General features: G+C 33.5%; 1 protein-coding gene and 1 long non-coding RNA gene across 3 annotated transcripts in view; one reads left to right on the top strand and one right to left on the bottom strand.

Annotated features, from left to right (window-relative positions):
• LOC142220679 (uncharacterized) overlaps positions 1-21,475 on the bottom strand; it is a 116,538-nt gene that overhangs the window by 2,635 nt on the left and 92,428 nt on the right. The gene's annotated exons all lie outside the window — the stretch shown is intronic.
• Positions 12,277-20,885, top strand: LOC142220677 (opsin Rh1-like). The gene is made up of 6 exons (XM_075289941.1): positions 12,277-12,514; positions 12,607-12,679; positions 16,112-16,602; positions 16,900-17,047; positions 20,037-20,314; positions 20,563-20,885. The coding sequence occupies exons 1-6, from the start codon at positions 12,507-12,509 to the stop codon at positions 20,681-20,683; spliced, it is 1,119 nt and encodes a 372-aa protein (XP_075146056.1). The 5' UTR covers positions 12,277-12,506; the 3' UTR covers positions 20,684-20,885.

Below are 21,475 nucleotides of genomic sequence, written 5' to 3'. Positions count from 1 at the left end.
AATCAATTATTGTTGATTTCCCTGGGTCGGAGTCCGGAAAATCATTATCAAGCCAAGTTTTTGCTTCCACCGTATTTTTCCCCTTCAGAAAACAGTATTTTATCAAAACACGAAATTCCTTTTTTCCATTTTTTTCACAATAACAAAATTTGTTTCACAAAAGACGCTCTATCTCACAAACTAATTGACTTACAGACGTCAAATTTTGACACGAATCATTTGAAGGTTGGTACTATATAAAAATAATATGCATTTAATACTAGCGACGCCATCTATGTGTCAGACCAGGGATCAGCCAACCTGTTAACACATCGAAATATTGGTCTAAGACCCCATAAAGCATATATATTATGGGCCCTGGTGAAATTCTGAGCCGGGGTTTCATATCTTTCAGATTCGGGATTTCATCTTCTTATCAGTATTGTTTAGTGGACTAACTGCTGCCATCACCTGTTGGACAATATTGAAAAAGTTACCAATTTTTTATGATTTTTTCTTACCTTTCCAAGTTTGTATTTATTGTCATATCATTGAATAAAATCTTAGATTTTATTCAATGATATGACAATAAATCTTAGATTTTCACACACTCAAAATAAAAACAAGTATATACGGCCGCAAGTTCGGCCAGGCCGAATCTTATGTACCCACCACCATGGATTGCGTAGAAACTTCTACGACAGACTGTCATCCACAATCGAATTACTTGGGTTGTGGTATCTTAAAACTTCTTATTCCTGCATGGTTGTTGGATACCATATACTAACATCACGTACCAAATTTCAACCGAATGGGAAGAATTTTGCTCTTCCAAGGGGCTCTGGAGGTCAAATCTGGGGATCGGTTTATATGGGGCCTATATATAATTATGGACCGATATCGACCAATTTTTGCATGGGAGTTTGAGGCCATATATTAACACCACGTACCAAATTTCAACTGAATCAGATGAATTTTGGTCTTCCAAGAGGTTCCGGAGGTCAAATCTGGTGATCGGTTTATATGGGGGCTATATATAATTATGAACCGATGTGGACCAATTTTTGCATGGTTGTTAGAGACCATATACTAACATCACGTACCAAATTTCAGCCGGATCGGATGAAATTTGCTTCTCTTAGAGGCCTCGCAAGCCAAATCGGGGGATCGGTTTATATGGGGGCTATATATAATTATGGACCGATGTGGACCAATTTTTGCATGGTTGTTCGAGACCATATACCAACACCATGTACCAAATTTCAGCCGGATTGGATGAAATTTGCTTCTCTTAGAGGCCTCGCAAGCCAAATCGGGGGATCGGTTTATATGGGGGCTATATATAATTAAGGACCGATGTGGACCAATTTTTGCATGGTTCTTAGAGACCATATACTGACACCATGTACCAAATTTCAGCCGGATCGGATGAAATTTGCTTCTCTTAGGGGCCTCGCAAGCCAAATCGGGGGATCGGTTTATATGGGGGCTATATATAATTATGGACCGATGTGGACCAATTTTTGCATGGTTGTTAGAGACCATATGCTAACACCATGTACCAAATTTCAGCCGGATCGGATGAAATTTGCTTCTCTTAGAGGCCTCGCAAGCCAAATTTTGGGGTCCGTTTGTATGGGGGCTATACGTAAAAGTGGACCGATATGGCCCATTTGCAATACCATCCGACCTACATCAATAGCAACTACTTGTGCCAAGTTTCAAGTCGATAGCTTGTTTCGTTCGGAAGTTAGCGTGATTTCAACAGACGGACGGACGGACGGACGGACGGACATGCTCAGATCGACTCAGAATTTCACCACGACCCAGAATATATATACTTTATGGGGTCCTAGAGCAATATTTCGATGTGTTACAAACGGAATGACAAAGTTAATATACCCCCCATCCTATGGTGGTGGGTATAATAACTACTGTCTCTCATGTGTAGGTGTTTAAACGTTGTCTATACCAGGGCCCAAATTCTTTAATCCATGGCTAATACTCACACTGTATATCTCTTTGGTAAAGTTGTGGGTAAAGGGTGATACGGTCAAAATTTGGTCAATATAAACTTGACGTATTTCTTTCAATTTTCCATTTAAAAAACCGAAACACCCCTCATTTTGAAGGTGTGTGTGTGTGTGTAGAATGTTGCACCTATTTTGATTTTGGAATTCACTCTTCAGTTGTCAAAATGCCGTCCAAGCAAGAAGGGCAGCGTATCAAAATTTTGCTCGCGCATCGCGAAAATCCGAGCTACTCGCACGCAAAGCTGGCAAAATCGCTAAAAGTTGCCAAATCAACCGTTACAAATGTAATTAAAGTGTTTGGGGAACGTTTGTCGACAGCCAGGAAGTCTGGATCGGGGGGAAATCGAAAACCGGAAGCCGCTGAGACGACAAAGAGAGTTGCCGGTAGTTTCAAGCGAAACCCTAACCTCTCTCTCCGAGATGCCGCAAATAAGCTGGGTGTATCGTCTACAACTATGCATCGAACCAAAAAAACGAGCCGGACTATCGACTTACAAGAAGGTAGTGACTCCAAATCGCGATGATAAACAAAATACGACGGCCAAAGCGCGATCCCGGAGGCTGTACACGACGATGCTGACGAAGTTTGACTGCGTGGTAATGGACGACGAAACCTACGTCAAAGCCGACTACAAGCAGCTTCCGGGACAGGAGTTTTATACGGCAAAAGGAAGTGGAAAGGTAGCAGATATTTTCAAGCACATAAAACTGTCAAAGTTCGCAAAGAAATATCTGGTTTGGCAAGCCATCTGTACCTGTGGCTTGAAAAGCAGCATTTTCATAGCTTCCGGGACTGTCAACCAAGAAATTTACGTGAAAGAGTGTTTAAATAAACGTCTGCTGCCTTTCCTCAAGAAACACGGTTGTTCCGTACTGTTTTGGACGGATTTGGCATCTTGCCATTACAGTAAAAAGGCCATGGAGTGGTACGCCGCCAACAACGTGCAGGTGGTTCCCAAGGACAAGAACCCTCCCAACACGCCAGAGCTCCGCCCAATTGAGAAATACTGGGCTATTGTCAAGCGGAACCTAAAGAAGACCAAAAAAACTGCTAAGGACGAGCAGCAGTTCAAGGCAAACTAGCTTTCTGCGGCTAAGAAGGTGGACAAGGTGGCTGTACAAAATCTGATGGCAGGTGTCAAGCGTCAGGCCCGGCAATTCGGATTTGGAAAAGCGAGAGCCTAACTGAATATTTTTCCTGAATTTTATACTAATTGAACTTGAAAAAGAAATTTAATTTAATTTTTTAAATAAACGATTTCACCGATTTACACGCGTTTTCCCTTGACCAAATTTTGACCGTATCACCCTTTAGTACTCATACTGTATATATCTTTGGTAAAGTTGTGGATACATACTTATTTTTATTTTATATTAAAGGCTCTTCAAAATTTTATTACTACTTATAGTATATTTAAGAATAAGTATATTAATGGCTGGCATCGAAACGCAATACAAAATTTATAGAAACATTTACCACTTTTACACTTACACTAAACATTGAATATAGCAAGCAATTAGATATTGACCTAAAAATATAATATTTTATGGTCATGTTTGTTAAAGACCATTTTCCATTTTCTTATGTCGCCAAAGAAATCCTAAGTCAATGTCATTTAAATCCCACATACATATGCCTCAGAAAGAATATACAGATACCAAAACGATAACAGGCAAAAAATCGATACGATTACATGGCTTCATTACAATCCTAAATCCCTAATACAAACCGAAATGGTGAAAAGTTTAATTGTAAAATCGTTAATTTCAAATTTAGATGGCTAGGATAAAGTGGTAAATAGATAAGGCAATCAATTAGAATAGGATAAGCCCTTAGATAGATTGTCAGGTATGATATATAAAACTGCAAAACCTTATATATTCGCTATCACGTTTGTTGCAACTGCTCTCCATCATCACCTGTGTGACAATCGATAACAGGCCCGTACAAAATTTACAAAAAAACGATAGAAAAGAAAATGAAAATCCTCTTCGGTAGGGGTGATGACAGTGCTACGGATATATAAATTAGGCCTATGTCATCCTATCGACATGTCTTCAAGTGACCACCAAGTCATTATATTGATGATTACAAGTCTTTAAGCGATAGGTTCTCTTTTGTTCTTCAGAGAAACCTTTCAAATGAACTTGAAGATTTTTTTATTTTCAGCGATGATGATGTTGAGGTGTAATAATAATGGTAGAAGGGTTGAAAAGATATTTGGTTGTATTAAGTTTTTATACCCTGCTCCACACTGTGGAACAGGGTATTATAAGTTAGTGCATATGTTTGCAACACCCAGAAGGAGACGAGATAGACACATGGTGTCTTTGGCAAAAATGCTCAGGGTGGGTCCCTGAGTCGATATAGTGATGTCCGTCTGTCCGTCTGTCCGTCTGTCCGTGAACACATTTTTGTAATCAAAGTCTAGGTCGCAGTTTTAGTCCAATCGACTTCAAATTTGGCACAAGTATGTGTCTTGGCTCAGAATAGATCCCTATTGATTTTGGAAGAAATCGGTTCAGATTTAGATATAGCTCCCATATATATCTTTCGCCCGATATGGACTAATACGGTCCCAGAAGCCAGAGTTTTACCCCAAATTGGGTGAAATTTTGCACTAGGAGTTCAGTTAGTAGTGTAGTCTAGTGTGCTAAATTTTATTGAAATCGGTTCAGATTTAGATATAGCTCCCATATATATCGTTCGCCCGATTTACACTCATATGACCACAGAGGCCAATTTTTTACTCCGATTTAGTTGAAATTTTGCACAGGGAGTAGAATTAGCATCATAGCTATGCGTGCCAAATTTGGTTGAAATCGGTTCAGATTTAGATATAGCTCCCATATATAGCTTTCGCCCGATTTACACTCATATGACCACAGAGGCCAATTTGTTGCTCTGATTTAGTTGAAATTTTGCACAGGGAGTAGAATTAGCATTGTAGCTATGCGTGCCAAATTTGGTTGAAATCGGTTCAGATTTAGATATATCTCCCATATATAGCTTTCGCCCGATTTACACTCCTATGACCACAGAGGCCAATCTTTTACTCCGATTTAATTGAAATTTTGCACAGGGAGTAGAATAAGCATTGTAGCTATGCGTGCCAAATTTGGTTGAAATCGGTTCAGATTTAGATATAGCTCCCATATATAGCTTTCGCCCGATTTACACTCATATGACCACAGAGGCTAATTTTTTGCTCCGATTTAGTTGAAATTTTGCACAGGGAGTAGAATTAGCATTGTTGCTATGCGTGCCAAATTAGGTTGAAATCGGCTCAGATTTAGATATAGCTCCCATATATATGTTTTTCTGATTTCGACAAAAATGGTCAAAATACCAACATTTCCCTTGTAAAATCGCCACTGCTTAGTCGAAAAGCTGTTAAAATGAGTCTAATTTTCCTAAACTTCTATTACATATATATTGAGCGATAAATCATAAATAAATTTTTGCAAAGTTTCCTTAAAATTGTTTCAGATTTAAATTTTTCCCATATTTTTTTTACTAACATTGTGTTCCACCTTATGGCTTTAGCCGACTTAAATTTTGAGTCTATAGATTTTGTAGAAGTCTATCAAATTCTGTCCAGATCGAGTGATATTTAAATGTATGTATTTGGACAAACCTTTATATATAGCCTCCCAACACATTTGACGGATGTGATATGGTATCGAAAATTTAGATCTACAAAGTGGTGCAGGGTATAATATAGTCGGCCCCGCCCGACTTTAGACTTTCCTTACTTGTTTTAATTTCGAAAAAGAAAAAAACAAATAAATATTTAGTAAATTTGGATTTTTGGGTTATTTCAAAATTTTAATCTATGTCGAAATGAAACATTTAACCGCAGTGTTTAAATGTTTAAACGGATTGTTATATACAACCCCTTTATAGACATTGGTCTATTTGCATTTAACCTTGAGACTTAAAAAAGCATGAGAAATGGTATTATTTATGCCTTTAGTCATTTATTCTCGAAATGCTTGTTGATGTTTTTTACGGGTGTTATGCAGAGCAGTTATGATAAAAATCAATTTCTAAGGGAATTTTCTCGTAACGTAAGGGAAAAGGTAAAGAAAAAAAATATTTTTAATATTTAAAAAAAAAATAATAATAATTTTAAATATACGAATGTGTTTCCTTACATAAAAGGAATTCCATTCTTATTGTAACAGGTTGGCTGATAAGTCTCCGGTCTGACACATAGATGGCGTCGCTAGTATTAAATGCATATTATTTATATAGTATCAACCTTCAAATGATTCGTGTCAAAATTTGACGTATGTAAGTCAATTAGTTTGTGAGATAGAGCGTCTTTTGTAAAGCAACTTTTGTTATTGTGAAAAAAAAATGGAAAAAAAGGAATTTCGTGTTTTGATAAAATACTGTTTTCTGAAGGGAAAAAATACGGTGGAAGCAAAAACTTGGCTTGATAATGAGTTTCCGGACTCCGATCCAGGGAAATCAACAATAACTGATTGGTATGCAAAAGTCAAGCGTGGTGAAATGAGCACGGAGGACGGTGAACGCAGTGGACGCCCGAAAGAGGTGGTTACCGACGAAAACATCAAAAAAAAAAATCCACAAAATGATTTTGAATGACCGTAAAATGAAGTTGATCGAGATAGCAGAGGCCTTAAAGATATCAAAAGAGAGATGGCCTTAAAGATATCAAAGGAACGTGTTGGTCATATCATTCATCAATATTTGGATATGCGGAAGGTCTGTGCAAAATGGGAGCCGCGCGAGCTCACATTTGACCAAAAATAACAACGTGTTGATGATTCTGAGCGGTGTTTGCAGCTGTTAAGTTGTAATACACCCGAGTTTTTCCGCTGATATGTGACAATGGATGAAACATGGCTCCATCAGTACACTCCTGAGTCCAATCGACAGTCGGCTGAGTGGACAGCGACCGGTGAACCGTCTCCGAAGCGTGGAAAGTCTCAAAGGTCCACTGGCAAAGTAATGGCCTCTGTTTTTGGGATGCGCATGGAATATTTTTTATCGATTATCTTGAGAAGGGAAAAACCATCAACAGTAACTATTATATGGCGTTATTGGAGCGTTTGAAGGTCGAAATCGCGGCAAAATGGCCCCATATGAAGAAGAAGAAAGTGTTCCACCAAGACAACGCACCGTGCCACAAGTCATTGCGAACGATGGCAAAAATTCATGAATTGGGCTTCGAATTGCTTCCCCATCCACCGTATTCTCCAGATCTGGCCCCCAGCGACTTTTTCTTGTTCTCATACCTCAAAAGGATGCTCGCTGGGAAAAAAATTGCCTGCAATGAAGAGGTGATCGCCGAAACTGAGGCCTATTTTGAGGCAAAACCGAAGGACTACTACCAAAATGGTATCAACAAATTGGAAGGTCGTTATAATCGTTGTATCGCTCTTGAAGGGAACTATATTGAATAATAAAAACGAATTTTGACAAAAAAAATGTGTTTTTCTTTGTTAGACCGCGGGGACTTATCAGCCAACCTGTTACCATGCACCACTCTGTGGAACAGGGTAGAGACGAGATAGACCCATGATGTCAATGACAATGATGCCCAAGACCGCGCGATTTAGCGATGTCCGTGACAGCGTTGCCACAATGAATTTTTATTTTGGACCAATATTTTTCCAAAATTGGACCAAAATTCGTACCAGCGGACCATTTTTCCCAATAAAATTAATGCTATTTAAAAGTTAAAATTTTCCAAAATTTTACTCGATAAAAAATTTTGTCACAATTTTATTTCTATAGAAAATTTTGTCAAAATTTTATTTCTTTAGGAAATTTTGTAAAAATTTTCTTTCTATAAAAATTTTCTTTCTATAAAAATTTTATTTCTATAAAAATTTTATTTCTATAGAAAATTTGTTCACAATTTTGCTTCTATACACCGAAAAAAAGTAAACTGTTTTATAGGAAGAATGAACTACCTCGCGCGAAAATTGAACTATTTGGTACTCCATGTTTTGAGATTTCCACGAAGTGTTTTTCAAAACAGGAAAATTTAGTACCATGTTGTACTTTTTAACTGTTGTTCTCGAAATTGCTCCCTCTCATTGAAGAAAAAATTTACTAAAAGTAAATAAGAAAATCATTGGCGCCAAATCATGACCATTTTAACCATACAGTAGTTCATTCTTACTATTATTGGGAATCGTACGAAAATTTTCATTTGTTTTAGTTAAAAATGAACTTATGTGTACGGTCGTTGAACTTTATACTCACGTTTAGTTCATAAAATGTTTGAGACATACTTAAAAAATGAAAATTTCATTGGACTGTGGAAAGTTTCACAAAAAAATAATAAAATTGAACTATAAACAAATAATTTTTTTGCAATAAAAATAAGTTAAATTTGCCGTTAGTTTAACTACAGAAATTTTTTTCTGTGTAGAAAATATCGTGAACATTTTATTTCTATAGAAAATTTTGACAAACTTTTTTAAAAATTTTATTTCTATAGAAAACTTTATTAAAATTTTAGTTCAATAAAAATTTTTGCAAAATTTCATTTCTGTAGAAAATTTTGCCAAAAATTCATTTCTATTGAAAATTTTGTCGAAATTTCATTTCTTAAGGAAATTTTGTTAAAATTTCATTTCTATAGAAATTTTTTCAAAATTTTATTTTTATAGAAAATTTTGTAAAAAAAATTTTTTGATTTCTATAGAAAATTTTGTCACAATTTGACTTCTATAGAAAATATCGTGAAAATTTTAGTTCTATAGAAAATTTTGTCAAAATTTTATTTCGATAGAAAATTTAGCCGAAATTTTATTTATGTATAACATTTCTACAAATTTTTCTTCCTATATAAATTTTTGCATAATCTTGTATCTATATAAATTTTTTATAAAGTTTATTTCTGTACAAAATTTTGGCAAAATTTTATTTCTATAGAAAATTTTGTCAAAATTTTATTTCTATAGAAAATTTTGTCAAAAATTTATTTCTATAGAAAATTTTCAAATAGGTAGCTACATTCATTCGGAAGTTAGTGTGCTTTCAACAGATGGATACATGGACGGACAGCGCTAGAACAACTCAATTTCTGAGACCAATATTTCGATGCGTTTGAAACGGAATACTAACTTCATACCCCTCATTGAATTAATTAATTTGATGATTGAACCAGAAACAAGTATATACGGCCATAAGTTTGGCTAGGCCGACTCTTATGTACCCTCCACAATGGATTGCATAGAAACTTCTACGAAAGACTGTCATCCACAATCGAATTACTTGGGTTGTGGTATCTTTAGGTTAAAGTGGCATCCCGATTAAGATTCAGGCTCACTTAGACTATTCAGTCCATTGTGATAGTATCTTAAAACTTCTTAACATCGTTTTATAAATTGTGACTTCGTCCATACGTGGTAGAGACTCGGATGAAATTTGCTCCTCCAAGAAGTTCCAAAACTAAATCTCGGGATCGGTTTATATGGGGGCTATATATGATTATGGACTGATATGGACCACTCTTGGCATGGCTGTTAAATATCATACACTATCACCACGTGAGAAGGCTGTCATGATGGCAAATGTTCGATGGGAGAATTGTAAGGGTTGTAACGACACCAAGCAAATATGGCCCCATTTAAACTTAAACCGCACACTAGATATGCTAGTGTTCTCGAGACGCCAGATATCACTCCTGATATCTGCTATAACGGGTCGCTGTCTGATAGGCGATTTTGAAAAAACTATTGGCGCGAAGTATAATGACTATTGTATGAGCTGTCATAATGCGGAGGAAAAGGAATCAATAAAACACCTCTTGTGTGAGTGTCCTGCATTTTGTGTAAGTCGTAAGCAACTTTTAGGGGCATATAGCTTCAGATTACTGGCCGACCTGGAAAACGTTAACTTAAGCAGTCTGCTAATGTTTTTGGAACAATCTGGTTGGTTCAACAGAAGAAAATAATCGAGAGGATTCAACGGTTAAGACTAGAAGTGCCCATATGTAATAGGTACTTTTAGTTAATTTGGTATCACAATGGACTGAATAGTCTAAGTGAGCCTGAATCTTAATCGGGCTGCCACTTTAACCTAACCTAACCTATCACCACGTACCAAATTGCAACCAGATCGGATGAATTTTACTTCTCCAAAAGGCACCGGAGGTCAAATCTGGGGATCGGTTTATATGTGGGCTACATATAATTATGGACTGATGTGAACCAATTCCTGCATGGTTGTTGGATACCATATACTGACATCACGTACCAAATTTCAACCGATTAGGATGAATTTTGCTCTTCCAAGGGGCTCTGGAGGTTAAATCTGGGGATCGGTATATATAGGGGCTATATATAATTATGGACCGATTTCGACCAATTTTTTGCATGGGTATTTGAGGTCATATATTAACACCACGTACCAAATTTCAAATGAATCAGATGAATTTTGGTCTTCCAAGAGGCTCCGGAGTTCAAATCTGGTGATCGGTTTATATGGGGGCTATATATAATTATGGATCGATGTGGACCATTTTTGGCATGGTCATTAGAGACCATATACTTACACCATGTACCAAATTTCAGCCGGATCGGATAAAATTTGCTTCTTTTAGAGGCTCTGCAAGCCAAATCGGGGGATCGGTTTATATGGGGGCTATATATAATTATTGGCCGATGTGGACCAATTTTTGCATAGTTTTTAGAGACCATATACTTACACCATGTACCAATATTCAGCCGGATCGGATGAAATTTGCTTCTCTTAGAGGCTCCGCAAGCCAATTCGGGGGATCGGTTTATATGGGGGCTATATATAATTATTGACCGATGAGGACCAATTTTTGCATGGTTGTTAGAGATCATATGCTGACACCATGTACCAAATTTCATCCAGATCGAATGAAATTTGCTTCTCTTAGAGGCTCCGCAAGCCAATTCGGGGGATCGGTTTATATGGGGGCTATATATAATTATTGACCGATGTGGACCAATTTTTGCATAGTTGTTAGAGACCATATACTAACACCATGTACCAAATTTCAGCCGGATCGGATGAAATTTGCTTCTCTTAGAGGCTCCGCAAGCCAAATCGGGGGATCGGTTTATATGGGGGGCTGTATATAATTATGGACCGATGAGGACCAATTTTTGCATAGTTGTTAGAGATCATATGCTGACACCATGTACCAAATTTCAGCCGGATCGGATGAAATTTGCTTCTCTTAGAGGCTCTGCAAGCTAAGTCGGGGGATCGGTTTATATGGGGGCTATATATAATTATTGGCCGATGTGGACCAATTTTTGCATAGTTGTTAGAGACCATATACTTACACCATGTACCAATATTCAGCCGGATCGGATGAAATTTGCTTCTCTTAGAGGCTCCGCAAGCCAAATCGGGGGATCGGTTTATATGGGGGCTATATATAATTATGGACCGATGAGGACCAATTTTTGCATAGTTGTTAGAGACCATATGCTGACACCATGTACCTAATTTAAGCCGGATCGGATGAAATTTGCTTCCCTTAGAGGCTCCGCAAGCCAATTCGGGGGATCGGTTTATATGGGGGCTATACGTAAAAGTGGACCGATATGGCCCATTAGCAATATCATCCGACCTACATCAATAACAACTAATTGTGCCAAGTTTCAAGTCGATAGCTTGTTTCGTTCGGAAGTTAGCGTGATTTCAACAGACGGACGGACGGACTGACGGACGGACGGACGGATGGACATGCTCAGATCGACTCAGAATTTCACTACGAGCAAGAGTATATATATTTTATGGGGTCTTAGAGCAATATTTCGATGTGTTACAAACGGAATGACAAAGTTAATAACATATACCCCCATCCTACGGTGGAGGGTATAAAAATATCAATATAATAAATAATAATAACCAACATAGGAAAAGTATATTTGTAAAGTTGATTCGGACGTAAAAAATATTTTTTGGGTTTAATCACGTATAGTTTTGAGCTGAAATCAATTCCGTAAAACTTACAATTTCTTTTGAAATACACTGCATATTTTTCCCTTAACTGACATCCCTAACTAACATATTCTCTGTTTTCTTCTAACTATGCTCAATGTTAAATCAATGATGCGAAAAAATGTAAAAAGAATTAAAATGGAAAACAAACATTCAAAAACATAATTTAATTTTCATAAAAACAAAAAACAAGCATTTCAAATAAATTTACACACCTTTATAGCTATACCTTAACACCATTTGGGGAAAACCTATAAAAATTAGATGACAACTCAACAATGGCTCATAAATTAATCATATCGACTAAATGTTAGACTATCGTATGTTGCTTTGCCGGTGCAATAAATTGAGAAAGGATATTTGTTTTTGAAGAAAAGTGCAAGTGGAAAAAATTATGTAAATAAAATACGAAGGAATTAAAAAAAACTAACAAATATACATAAACAAATTTTATATATAAAAACGAAAAAATATTTTTTTATTTAAAAAAAATTAATGATCAAGATTTAAATTAAAATAAAATGGAAAGGTAATAGAGCCAAATTTTATGTGTTTTTAAAATATAATATTTTTCGAAAATTAATAAAATAACGGTATTTTTTTAATATATTTTATTCAAAGCCCAATGAGTTTAAATGAACCGTCGTTTGGATCGTTATTCGGTTCGCGATTAAATGGTTCCGTAACCGACAATGTAAGTGAACAAGTTTTAGACTCAGCAAATTTTACAATATCCTATATTCTGGAGTGCCTCAGTTGATGTGACTCAGTAGAACTTTTTTAATAAAACAAATATTTTTAGAATATGTTTCAAACTGTTTTAAATAAGTGAGACGTCAAGAATCTAAGACCTCTTTTCTTTTGTAAAAATGCATCGTCTAGAACCTCAACAAAGAAAATGAGTGACTTAGGACTCATATGAACAAATAATACACTTTTAAATTATGTCTGAGCAATCGTTGAGAGATTTGAGGCAGTTTATGGTCAGCGTTATCAAAAAAGTGGCAGAAAAAGTATCACTTTGAATAAAAGGTGGCACACTAATTAAAAAAAATTAATAAAAAAAAGACAATTTTGTATGAAGCAAAAAATACGAATTGAATTTTATAAGATTTTTCTTTAAAGTTATGAAACCGTCCACCGTGGTGCAATGGTTAGCATGCCCGCCTTGCATACGCAAGGTCGTGGATTCGATTCCTGCTTCGACCGCACACCAAAAAGTTTTTCAGCGGTGGATTATCCCACCTCAGTAATGCTGGTGACATTTCTGAGGGTTTCAAAACTTCTCTAAGTGGTTTCACTGCAATGTGGAACGCCGTTCGGACTCGGCTATAAAAAGGACCTCCTTTTGTCATTGAGCTTAATATGGAATCGGGCAGCACTCAGTGATAAGAGAGAAGTTTACCAATGTGGTATCACAATGGACTGAATAGTCTAAGTGAGCCTGATACATCGGGCTGCCACTTAACCTAACCTATGAAACCTTTTCATATTTCATTTCAAATTTGATCTAAATAAACCCAAGAATCTTTTTATACCCTCCACCATAGGATGGGGGGTATATTAACTTTGTCATTCCGTTTGTAACACATCGAAATATTGCTCTAAGACCCCAAAAAGTGTATATATTCTGGGACGTGGTGAAATTCTGAGTCGATCTAAGCATGTCCGTCCGTCCATCCGTCTGTTGAAATCACGCTAACTTCCGAACGAAACAAGCTATCGACTTGAAACTTGGCACAAGTAGTTGTTATTGATGTAGGTCGGTATTGCAAAGGGGCCATATCGGACCACTTTTACGTATAGCCCCCATATAAACGGACCCCCAGATTTGGCTTGCGGAGCATCTTGGAGGAGCAAAATTCATCCGATCCAGTTGAAATTTGGTACGTGGTGTTAGTATATGGTTTCTAACAACCATGCAAAAATTGGTCCATACCGATCCATAATTATATATAGCCCCCATATAAACCTATCCCCCGATTTAGCTTGCCGAGCCTCTAAGAGAAGCAAATTTCATCCTATCTGGCTGAAATTTGGTACATGGTGTTAGTATATGGTCTCTAACAACTACGCAAAAATTGGTCCACATTGGTCCATAATTATATATAGCCCCCATATAAACCGATCCCCCGATTTGGCTTGCAGAGCCTCTAAGAGAAGCAAATTTCATCCGATCCGGCTGAAATTTGGTACATGGTGCTAGTATATGGTATCTAATGACCATGCAAAAATTGGTCCACATCGGTCCATAATTATATATAGTCCCCATATAAACCGGTAACCAGATTTGACCTCCGGAGCCTCTTGGAAGACGAAAATTAATCTGATTCAGTTGAAATTTGGTACATGGTGTTAGTATATGGTCTCTAACAACTATGCAAAAATTGGTCCACATCGATCAATAATTATATATAGCCCCCATATAAACCGATACCCCGATTTGGCTTGCGGAGCCTCTAAGAGAAGCAAATTTTATCCGATCTGGCTGAAATATGGTACATGGTGCTAGTATATGGTCTCTAATGATCCTGCAAAAATTGGTCCACATCGGTTCATAATTATATATAGCCCCCATATAAACCGATCACCAAATTTGACCTCCGGAGCCTCTTGCAAGACCAAAATTCATCTGATTCAGTTGAAATTTGGTACATGGTGCTAGTATATGGTCTCTAATGACCATGCAAAAATTGGTCCATATCGGTTCATAATTATATATAGCCCCCATATAAACCGATCCCCCGAATTGGCTTGTGGAGCTTCTAAGAGAAGCAAATTTCATCCGATCCGGCTGAAATTTGGTACATGGTGTTAGTATATGGTCTCAAACACCCACGCAAAAATTGGTCCATAATTATATATAGGCCCCATATAAACCGATCCCCAGATTTGACCTCCGGAGCACCCTGAAAGAGCAAAATTCTTCCCATTCGGTTGAAATATGGTACGTGATGTTAGTATAGGGTGTCCAACAACCATGCAGGAATTGGTTTCTATCAGTCCATAATAATATATAGCTCCCATATAAACTGATCCCCAGATTTGACCTCCGGTGCCTTTTGGAGAAGCAAATTCATCCGATCTGGTTGAAATTTGGTACGTGGTGGTAGTATATGATATTTAACAACCATGTGAGTTGAAATTTGTGGATGACAGTCTTTCGTAGAAGTTTCTATGCAATCCAAGGTGGAGGGTACATAAGATTCGGCCTGGCCGAACTTACGGCCGTATATACTTGTTTATGCCTAATTTTTGTTATGCCACCCTTTTAGATTTTTTTTGTCCACAATGTGTAAATTTTTTTCTTAATTCTTAGTTTTGTAGATTTGAATCCAAAGTCCAATGGTTTATCTGTGATTACTTTTTCCTTCACATAACATACTCGTAATGTTTTCAAATGGACTTAATATATCTCCTAAAATTAAATTTGTGATTGATTTTTGTTTTAATTAAAAAAAATTGTTGAATCAATTAAAATTTTAATTGAATATTTTTTAAAACTCAATTGAAAAATTTTTGTGAACATTTTTTCTGTGCACCTGTCATTGCGAGTGAAATTGTTTGGGACACTTTTTAGAAATTCCCAACGACAAGGCTGTACTCAAATATTGCTATAGTCATCAACGCACAAGCAATGCAACATCCTAGTAATTTTATTTACAGAAAAGACTGGGATCATACACAAGCATATTCAAGGAAACTTCATTTGAAGAAAACGAACGACTTTAGATGCTCCTGTTCATACACACAATGTACCAAATACAACTTTAGGAATTATCAAGTCATTTTACTTTATTTTCAAAAATTTAAGAAATCGACATTTCGATTTTCCAAATTTTTATTAGTTTTTTTTAATAATTTTTAAAATATTATTAATCACCTACAGATACTCTCAGAGTAACCGTAGAAATATTTGCATAATAAATCTCTTTTTATCCATTGTTATGGATTTTCAAGAGTATCAAAAATCGAATCGAAAGAATTGAGTTTGAAGATAATAAAAGATCGGTTTAAACGTTTTGTATCGCTACAGAAAAAGTTAGAAAAATGTACTTCGAATATGTAAAAATTACTACTTTTTCATATATTTGCAATTTTTTAATTTGTATTCTTCTCCACATAGGTTACCCCCGATATGGCCCACCTGATCCATCCGTATTGGACTAGATTTCCAGCCATGGATCGCATGTGGTATACGATATTAACGCTGTATATGGTGGTAATTGGTATTATCTCGTGGTGTGGCAATGGTGTTGTCATCTATGTATTCTCCACAACAAAATCTCTGCGCACTCCAGCAAATCTATTGGTTATCAATTTAGCTTTATCCGATTTTGGAATGATGTTATTGAATACACCCATGATGGGTATTAATCTCTATTATCGTACATGGATATTGGGTCCAATGATGTGTGATGTATATGCGGGTTTGGGATCAGCTTTCGGTTGTAGTTCGATATGGTCAATGTGTATGATATCCTTGGATCGTTATAATGTCATAGTCAAGGGTATGGCGGGACAACCGATGACCATAAAATTGGCCATATTTAAAATAATGTTTGTTTGGTTTATGTCGAGTATATGGACATTGGCACCAGTATTTGGATGGAGTCGGTAAGTGGGAAAATATTTATATACAGTGGAACCTCTCAGAAGTGGACACTCATGGGCACCAAAATGTTATACACATTAGGGAGGTATCCTCTTATGGGAAACTAAGTTTAATGTGACGAAAATTGTCCATTTTTGAGTGATACCCGTTTTCCGAATTTTCTAAGTTTGAGAGGCTTCACTGTATTTGAAGTTGGTTGGGAATAACTTTTTAAGTATTTTTTTTGTAATTTTAATACAGAAAGTTAATTTTATATCAAAAATAATTGATGAATATTCATTTTATTTATTTTTATACAGGTATGTTCCCGAAGGTAATTTGACTTCCTGTGGCATTGATTATTTGGAACGAGCCTGGAATCCACGCACATATCTGATATTCTACACAATATTTGTTTACTATATACCATTATTTTTGATCTGCTATTCTTACTGGTATATAATAGCTGTAAGTATGAAAGAATTTCCAATACAGATAGGCCTCTGTATACACGGGGCCTATCTGTATTGGCTACAGAAAATTTTGTCAAAATTTTATTTCTATAGAAAACTTTGTCAACATTTTATTTCTACAGAAAATTTTGTCACAATTTTATTTCTACAGAAAATTTTGTCACAATTTTATTTCCAATAGAAAATTTTGTCAAAATTTTATTACTATAGAAAATTTTGTCAAAATTTTATTACTATAGAAAATGTTGTCCAAATTTTATTTCTATAGCAAATTTTGTCAACATTTTATTTCTGTAGAAAACTTGTTCAACATTTTATTTCTATAGAAAATTTTGTCAAAATTTTATTTCTATAGAAAATTTTGTCAAACTTTTATTTCTATTTTTTTATTTCTATAGAAAAGTTTGTCAAAATTTTATTTCTATAGTAAATTTTGTCACAATTTTATTTCTAATAGCAAATTTTGTCAAAATGTTATTACTATAGAAAATTTTGTCAAAATTTTATAACTATAGAAAATTTTGTCAAAGTTTTATTACTATAGAAAATTCTGTCAAAATTTTATTTCCTATGGAAAATTTTATTTCTATTGAAAATTTTGTCAACATTTAATTTCTATTGAAAATTTTGTCAAAATTTTGTTTCTATAAAAATTTTTGTTAACATTATTTTTCTTTAGAAAAATTTTGTAAAAATGTTATTTCCTACGGAAATTTTTTTCTTATCTGTAGAAAATTATGTCAAAATTTTATTTCTATAGAAAATTTTGCCAAAATTCTATTTCAATGGATTTTTTTGTCAAAATTTTATTTTTATAGAAATTTTTGTCAAAATGTTATTGACTATAGAAAAATTTAGCAATATTTTATTTCCTGTAGAAAACTTTGTCATTTATTTCTATAGAAAATTTTGTCAAAATTTTATTTCTATAGAAAATTTTGTAAAAATTTTATTTCTATAGAAAATTTTGTCAAAATTTTATTTCTATAGAAAATTAGGTCAAAATTGTATTTATTATAGAAAATTTCGTCATAATTTTATTTCTATTGAAATTTTTGACATAATTTTATTTTATAGAAAATTTTGTCAAAATTCTATTTCTATGGAATTTTTTGTCAAAATTTTATTACCTATAGAAAAATTTGGCAATATTTTATTTCCTATAGAAAATTATGTCAAAATTTTATTTCTACCGGAAAGTTTATCAAAATTTTATTTCTATAAATATTTTGTCAAAAATGTATTTTCTATAGCAAATTTTGTCAAAATTCTATTTCTATGGAATTTTTGTCAAAATTTTATTGTCTATAGAAAAATTTGGCAATACTTTATTTCCTATAGAAAATTATGTCAAAACTTTATTTCTACAGAAAATTTTGTCAAAATTTTATTTCTGTAAATATTTTGTCAAGAATTTATTTTCTATAGAAAATTTTGTCAAAATTCTATTTCTATGGAATTTTTTTTTCAAAATTTTATTTCTATAGAAATTTTTTTCAAAATTTTATAGCCTATAGAAAAATTTGACAATATTTTATTTTTGTTGAAAATTTTGTAAACATTTTATTTCTATAGAAAATGTTGTCAAAATTTTATTTTTATAGAAAATTAGGTCAATATTTTATTTCTATAGAAAATTTTCCCAAAATTTTGTTTCTATAGAAAATTTTGTCAAAATTTTATTTCAATAGAAAATGTTGTCAAAATTTTATTTCTATAGAAAATTGTGTCAAAATTTTATTTCTGTAGAAAATTATGTCAAAATTTTATTTTTGTTGAAAATTTTGTCAAAATTTTATTTCTATAGAAAACTTTGTCAACATTTTATTTCTACAGAAAATTTTGTCACAATTTTATTTCAAATAGAAAATTTTGTCAAAATTTTATTACTATAGAAAATTTTGTCAAAATTTTAATTCGATAGAAAATTTTGTTAAAATTGTATTTCCCATAGAACATTTTGTCAAACTTTTATTTCCTATACAAAATTTTGTCAAAACTTTATTTCTATAGAAAATTAGGTCAAAATTGTATTTATTATAGAAAATTTTGCCATAATTTTATTTCTATAGAAAATTTTGTTAAAATTGTATTTCTGTAGAAATTTTGTCACAATTTCATTGCTATAGAATATTTTGGCAAAATTCTATGAAATTTTTTGTCAAAATTTTATTTATTTTTGTCAAAATTTTAATGCCTATAGAAAAATTTGGCAATATTTTATTTCCTATAGAAAATTTTGTCATAATTTTATTTCTATAGAAATTTTTGTAAAAATTTTATTTCTATAGAAAAATTTCTCAAAATTTTATTTCTGTAGAAAATTTTGTCACAATTTCATTGCTATGGAATATTTTGGCAAAATTTATTTCTATAGAAATTTTTGTAAAAATTTTATTTCTACAGAAAATTTTGTCAAAATTTTATTTCTATAAATATTTTTGTCAAAATTTTATTTCTATAGAAAATTTTGTCAAAATGTTATTTTCTATAGAAAATTTTGTCAAACTTTTGTTTTCTATAAAAACTTTTGTCAAAACTTTATTTCCTAAAAACAAATTTGTCAAAATTTTATTTCCTATAGAAAATTTTGTCAAAACTTCATATCTATAGAAAATTTTGTCAAAATTTTATTTGCTATAGAAAATTTTGTCAAAATTTTATTTCTGTAGAAAATTTTCGCAAAATTTTATTTTCTTCTTATTATGCGTCAAATTGTTATTTCCTCTAAAATATTTTGTCAAAATTTTATTTCTATAGAAAATTTTGTCAAAATTGTATTTTTATAGTAAATTTTGTGAAAATTGTATTTTTATAGGAAATTTTGTCAAAAATGTATTTCTATAGAAATTTTATTTCCTATAGATTTTTTTGTTTTTAATTTTATTTCCAATAAGAAATTTTGTTAAAAATTTATTTCTTCTATATTTTTAAAACAATTTTCAAAATTTTGTTGATTTATTTTATTTCTCTCGTCCATTTAGGCTGTATCAGCTCATGAAAAAGCCATGCGTGAGCAGGCCAAGAAAATGAATGTGAAATCTTTACGTTCTTCTGAGGATGCTGAAAAATCAGCAGAAGGTAAATTGGCCAAAGTGGCTTTAGTTACCATCTCACTATGGTTTGTGGCCTGGACACCGTATCAGGTTATCAATACTCTGGGTCTATTCAAATATGAAGGACTGACACCATTGAACACCATTTGGGGAGCATGTTTTGCTAAATCAGCGGCATGTTATAATCCCATAGTGTATGGCATTAGGTGAGTATGAAATATTTATTTGACAGATAAATCAAAAAACTTTGTAGTAAGGAATTCACATAACACCACATCCAAAATCCACATTAACAAGTTTTCAACTGTCATTTGCCCTAGAGTGAGTGTAATGTGTAGATCCTATGAGGGATATAAAAGAATTCTCTTTTTCTCTGTAATTATCTCTCTCTTAAATAACTCTTTTTTTCCAAATAATTTTCTCTCTCTCTCGCTTTCTCTTATTTTTTTTCCAGCCATCCCAAATATCGTGTGGCTTTGAAAGAGAAATGCCCATGTTGTGTCATCGGTAGAGTTGATGATGGAAAATCGAGTGATGCTACTTCACAGGCTACCGAAGCCGAATCGAAGGCTTAAATATGGATTTATTAAGGAATTTAAACGAATCTAATATAGAGGACACTTTCCTAACGGATGCCAAGATTTCGAATCCCAAAGCAAATGCCAAACTTACTTTTATTTCTTATGCGTAGTTTTAGTTTATACCGAGCAAATGTCGTTAAAGACCAAAAAACAAGAAAAAAAAGAAAATCAAATAAATATTTTAAAATAAAACAAATTAATTAAGAAGGACTGTATTTACTTAGGTAAGTTAAAAGAACAACGCGATGGATATGGATAACAATTAAAAGTATTAGAAAAAAATTGGAACTAATTTACACGCAAAAAAAAAACAATAATTATTTCCTCCCAAATTAACCATTTGCTTTTCGCTGTAAGGAAGTTAGTTTTTGTGATAAACGTGTATTTTTACGGGATGTGAAAACAATTTCATAAAGAGTAAGGGTATGGTCATACTAGGCAAATATTTGATCAAATTGAGTGGCAAACATTTTTCCAGAAGCACTGTCGAAATAAAAGGATATCGTATATACGGTAAATACTACTACCATTTTATTTCCTATCGAAAATTTTCTCAAAATTTTATTCCAATAGAAAATTTTGACAAAATTTTATTTCTATAGCAAATTTTGTTTAAATTTTATTTCCTAAAGAAAAACTTTGTTACAATTTTATTTCTATAGAAAATTTTATCAAAATTTTATTTCCTACTGAAAACTTTGTAAACACTTTTTTCGATAGAAAAATTTGCCCAAATTCTATTTCCTATAGAAAACTTGGTAAAAATTTTATTTCTCTAGACAATTT

The sequence above is a fragment of the Haematobia irritans genome, chromosome 1 (assembly GCF_050003625.1).
Source record: "Haematobia irritans isolate KBUSLIRL chromosome 1, ASM5000362v1, whole genome shotgun sequence".
Lineage (NCBI taxonomy): Eukaryota > Metazoa > Arthropoda > Insecta > Diptera > Muscidae > Haematobia > Haematobia irritans.
This window is presented reverse-complemented; position numbering and strand designations above follow the sequence as displayed.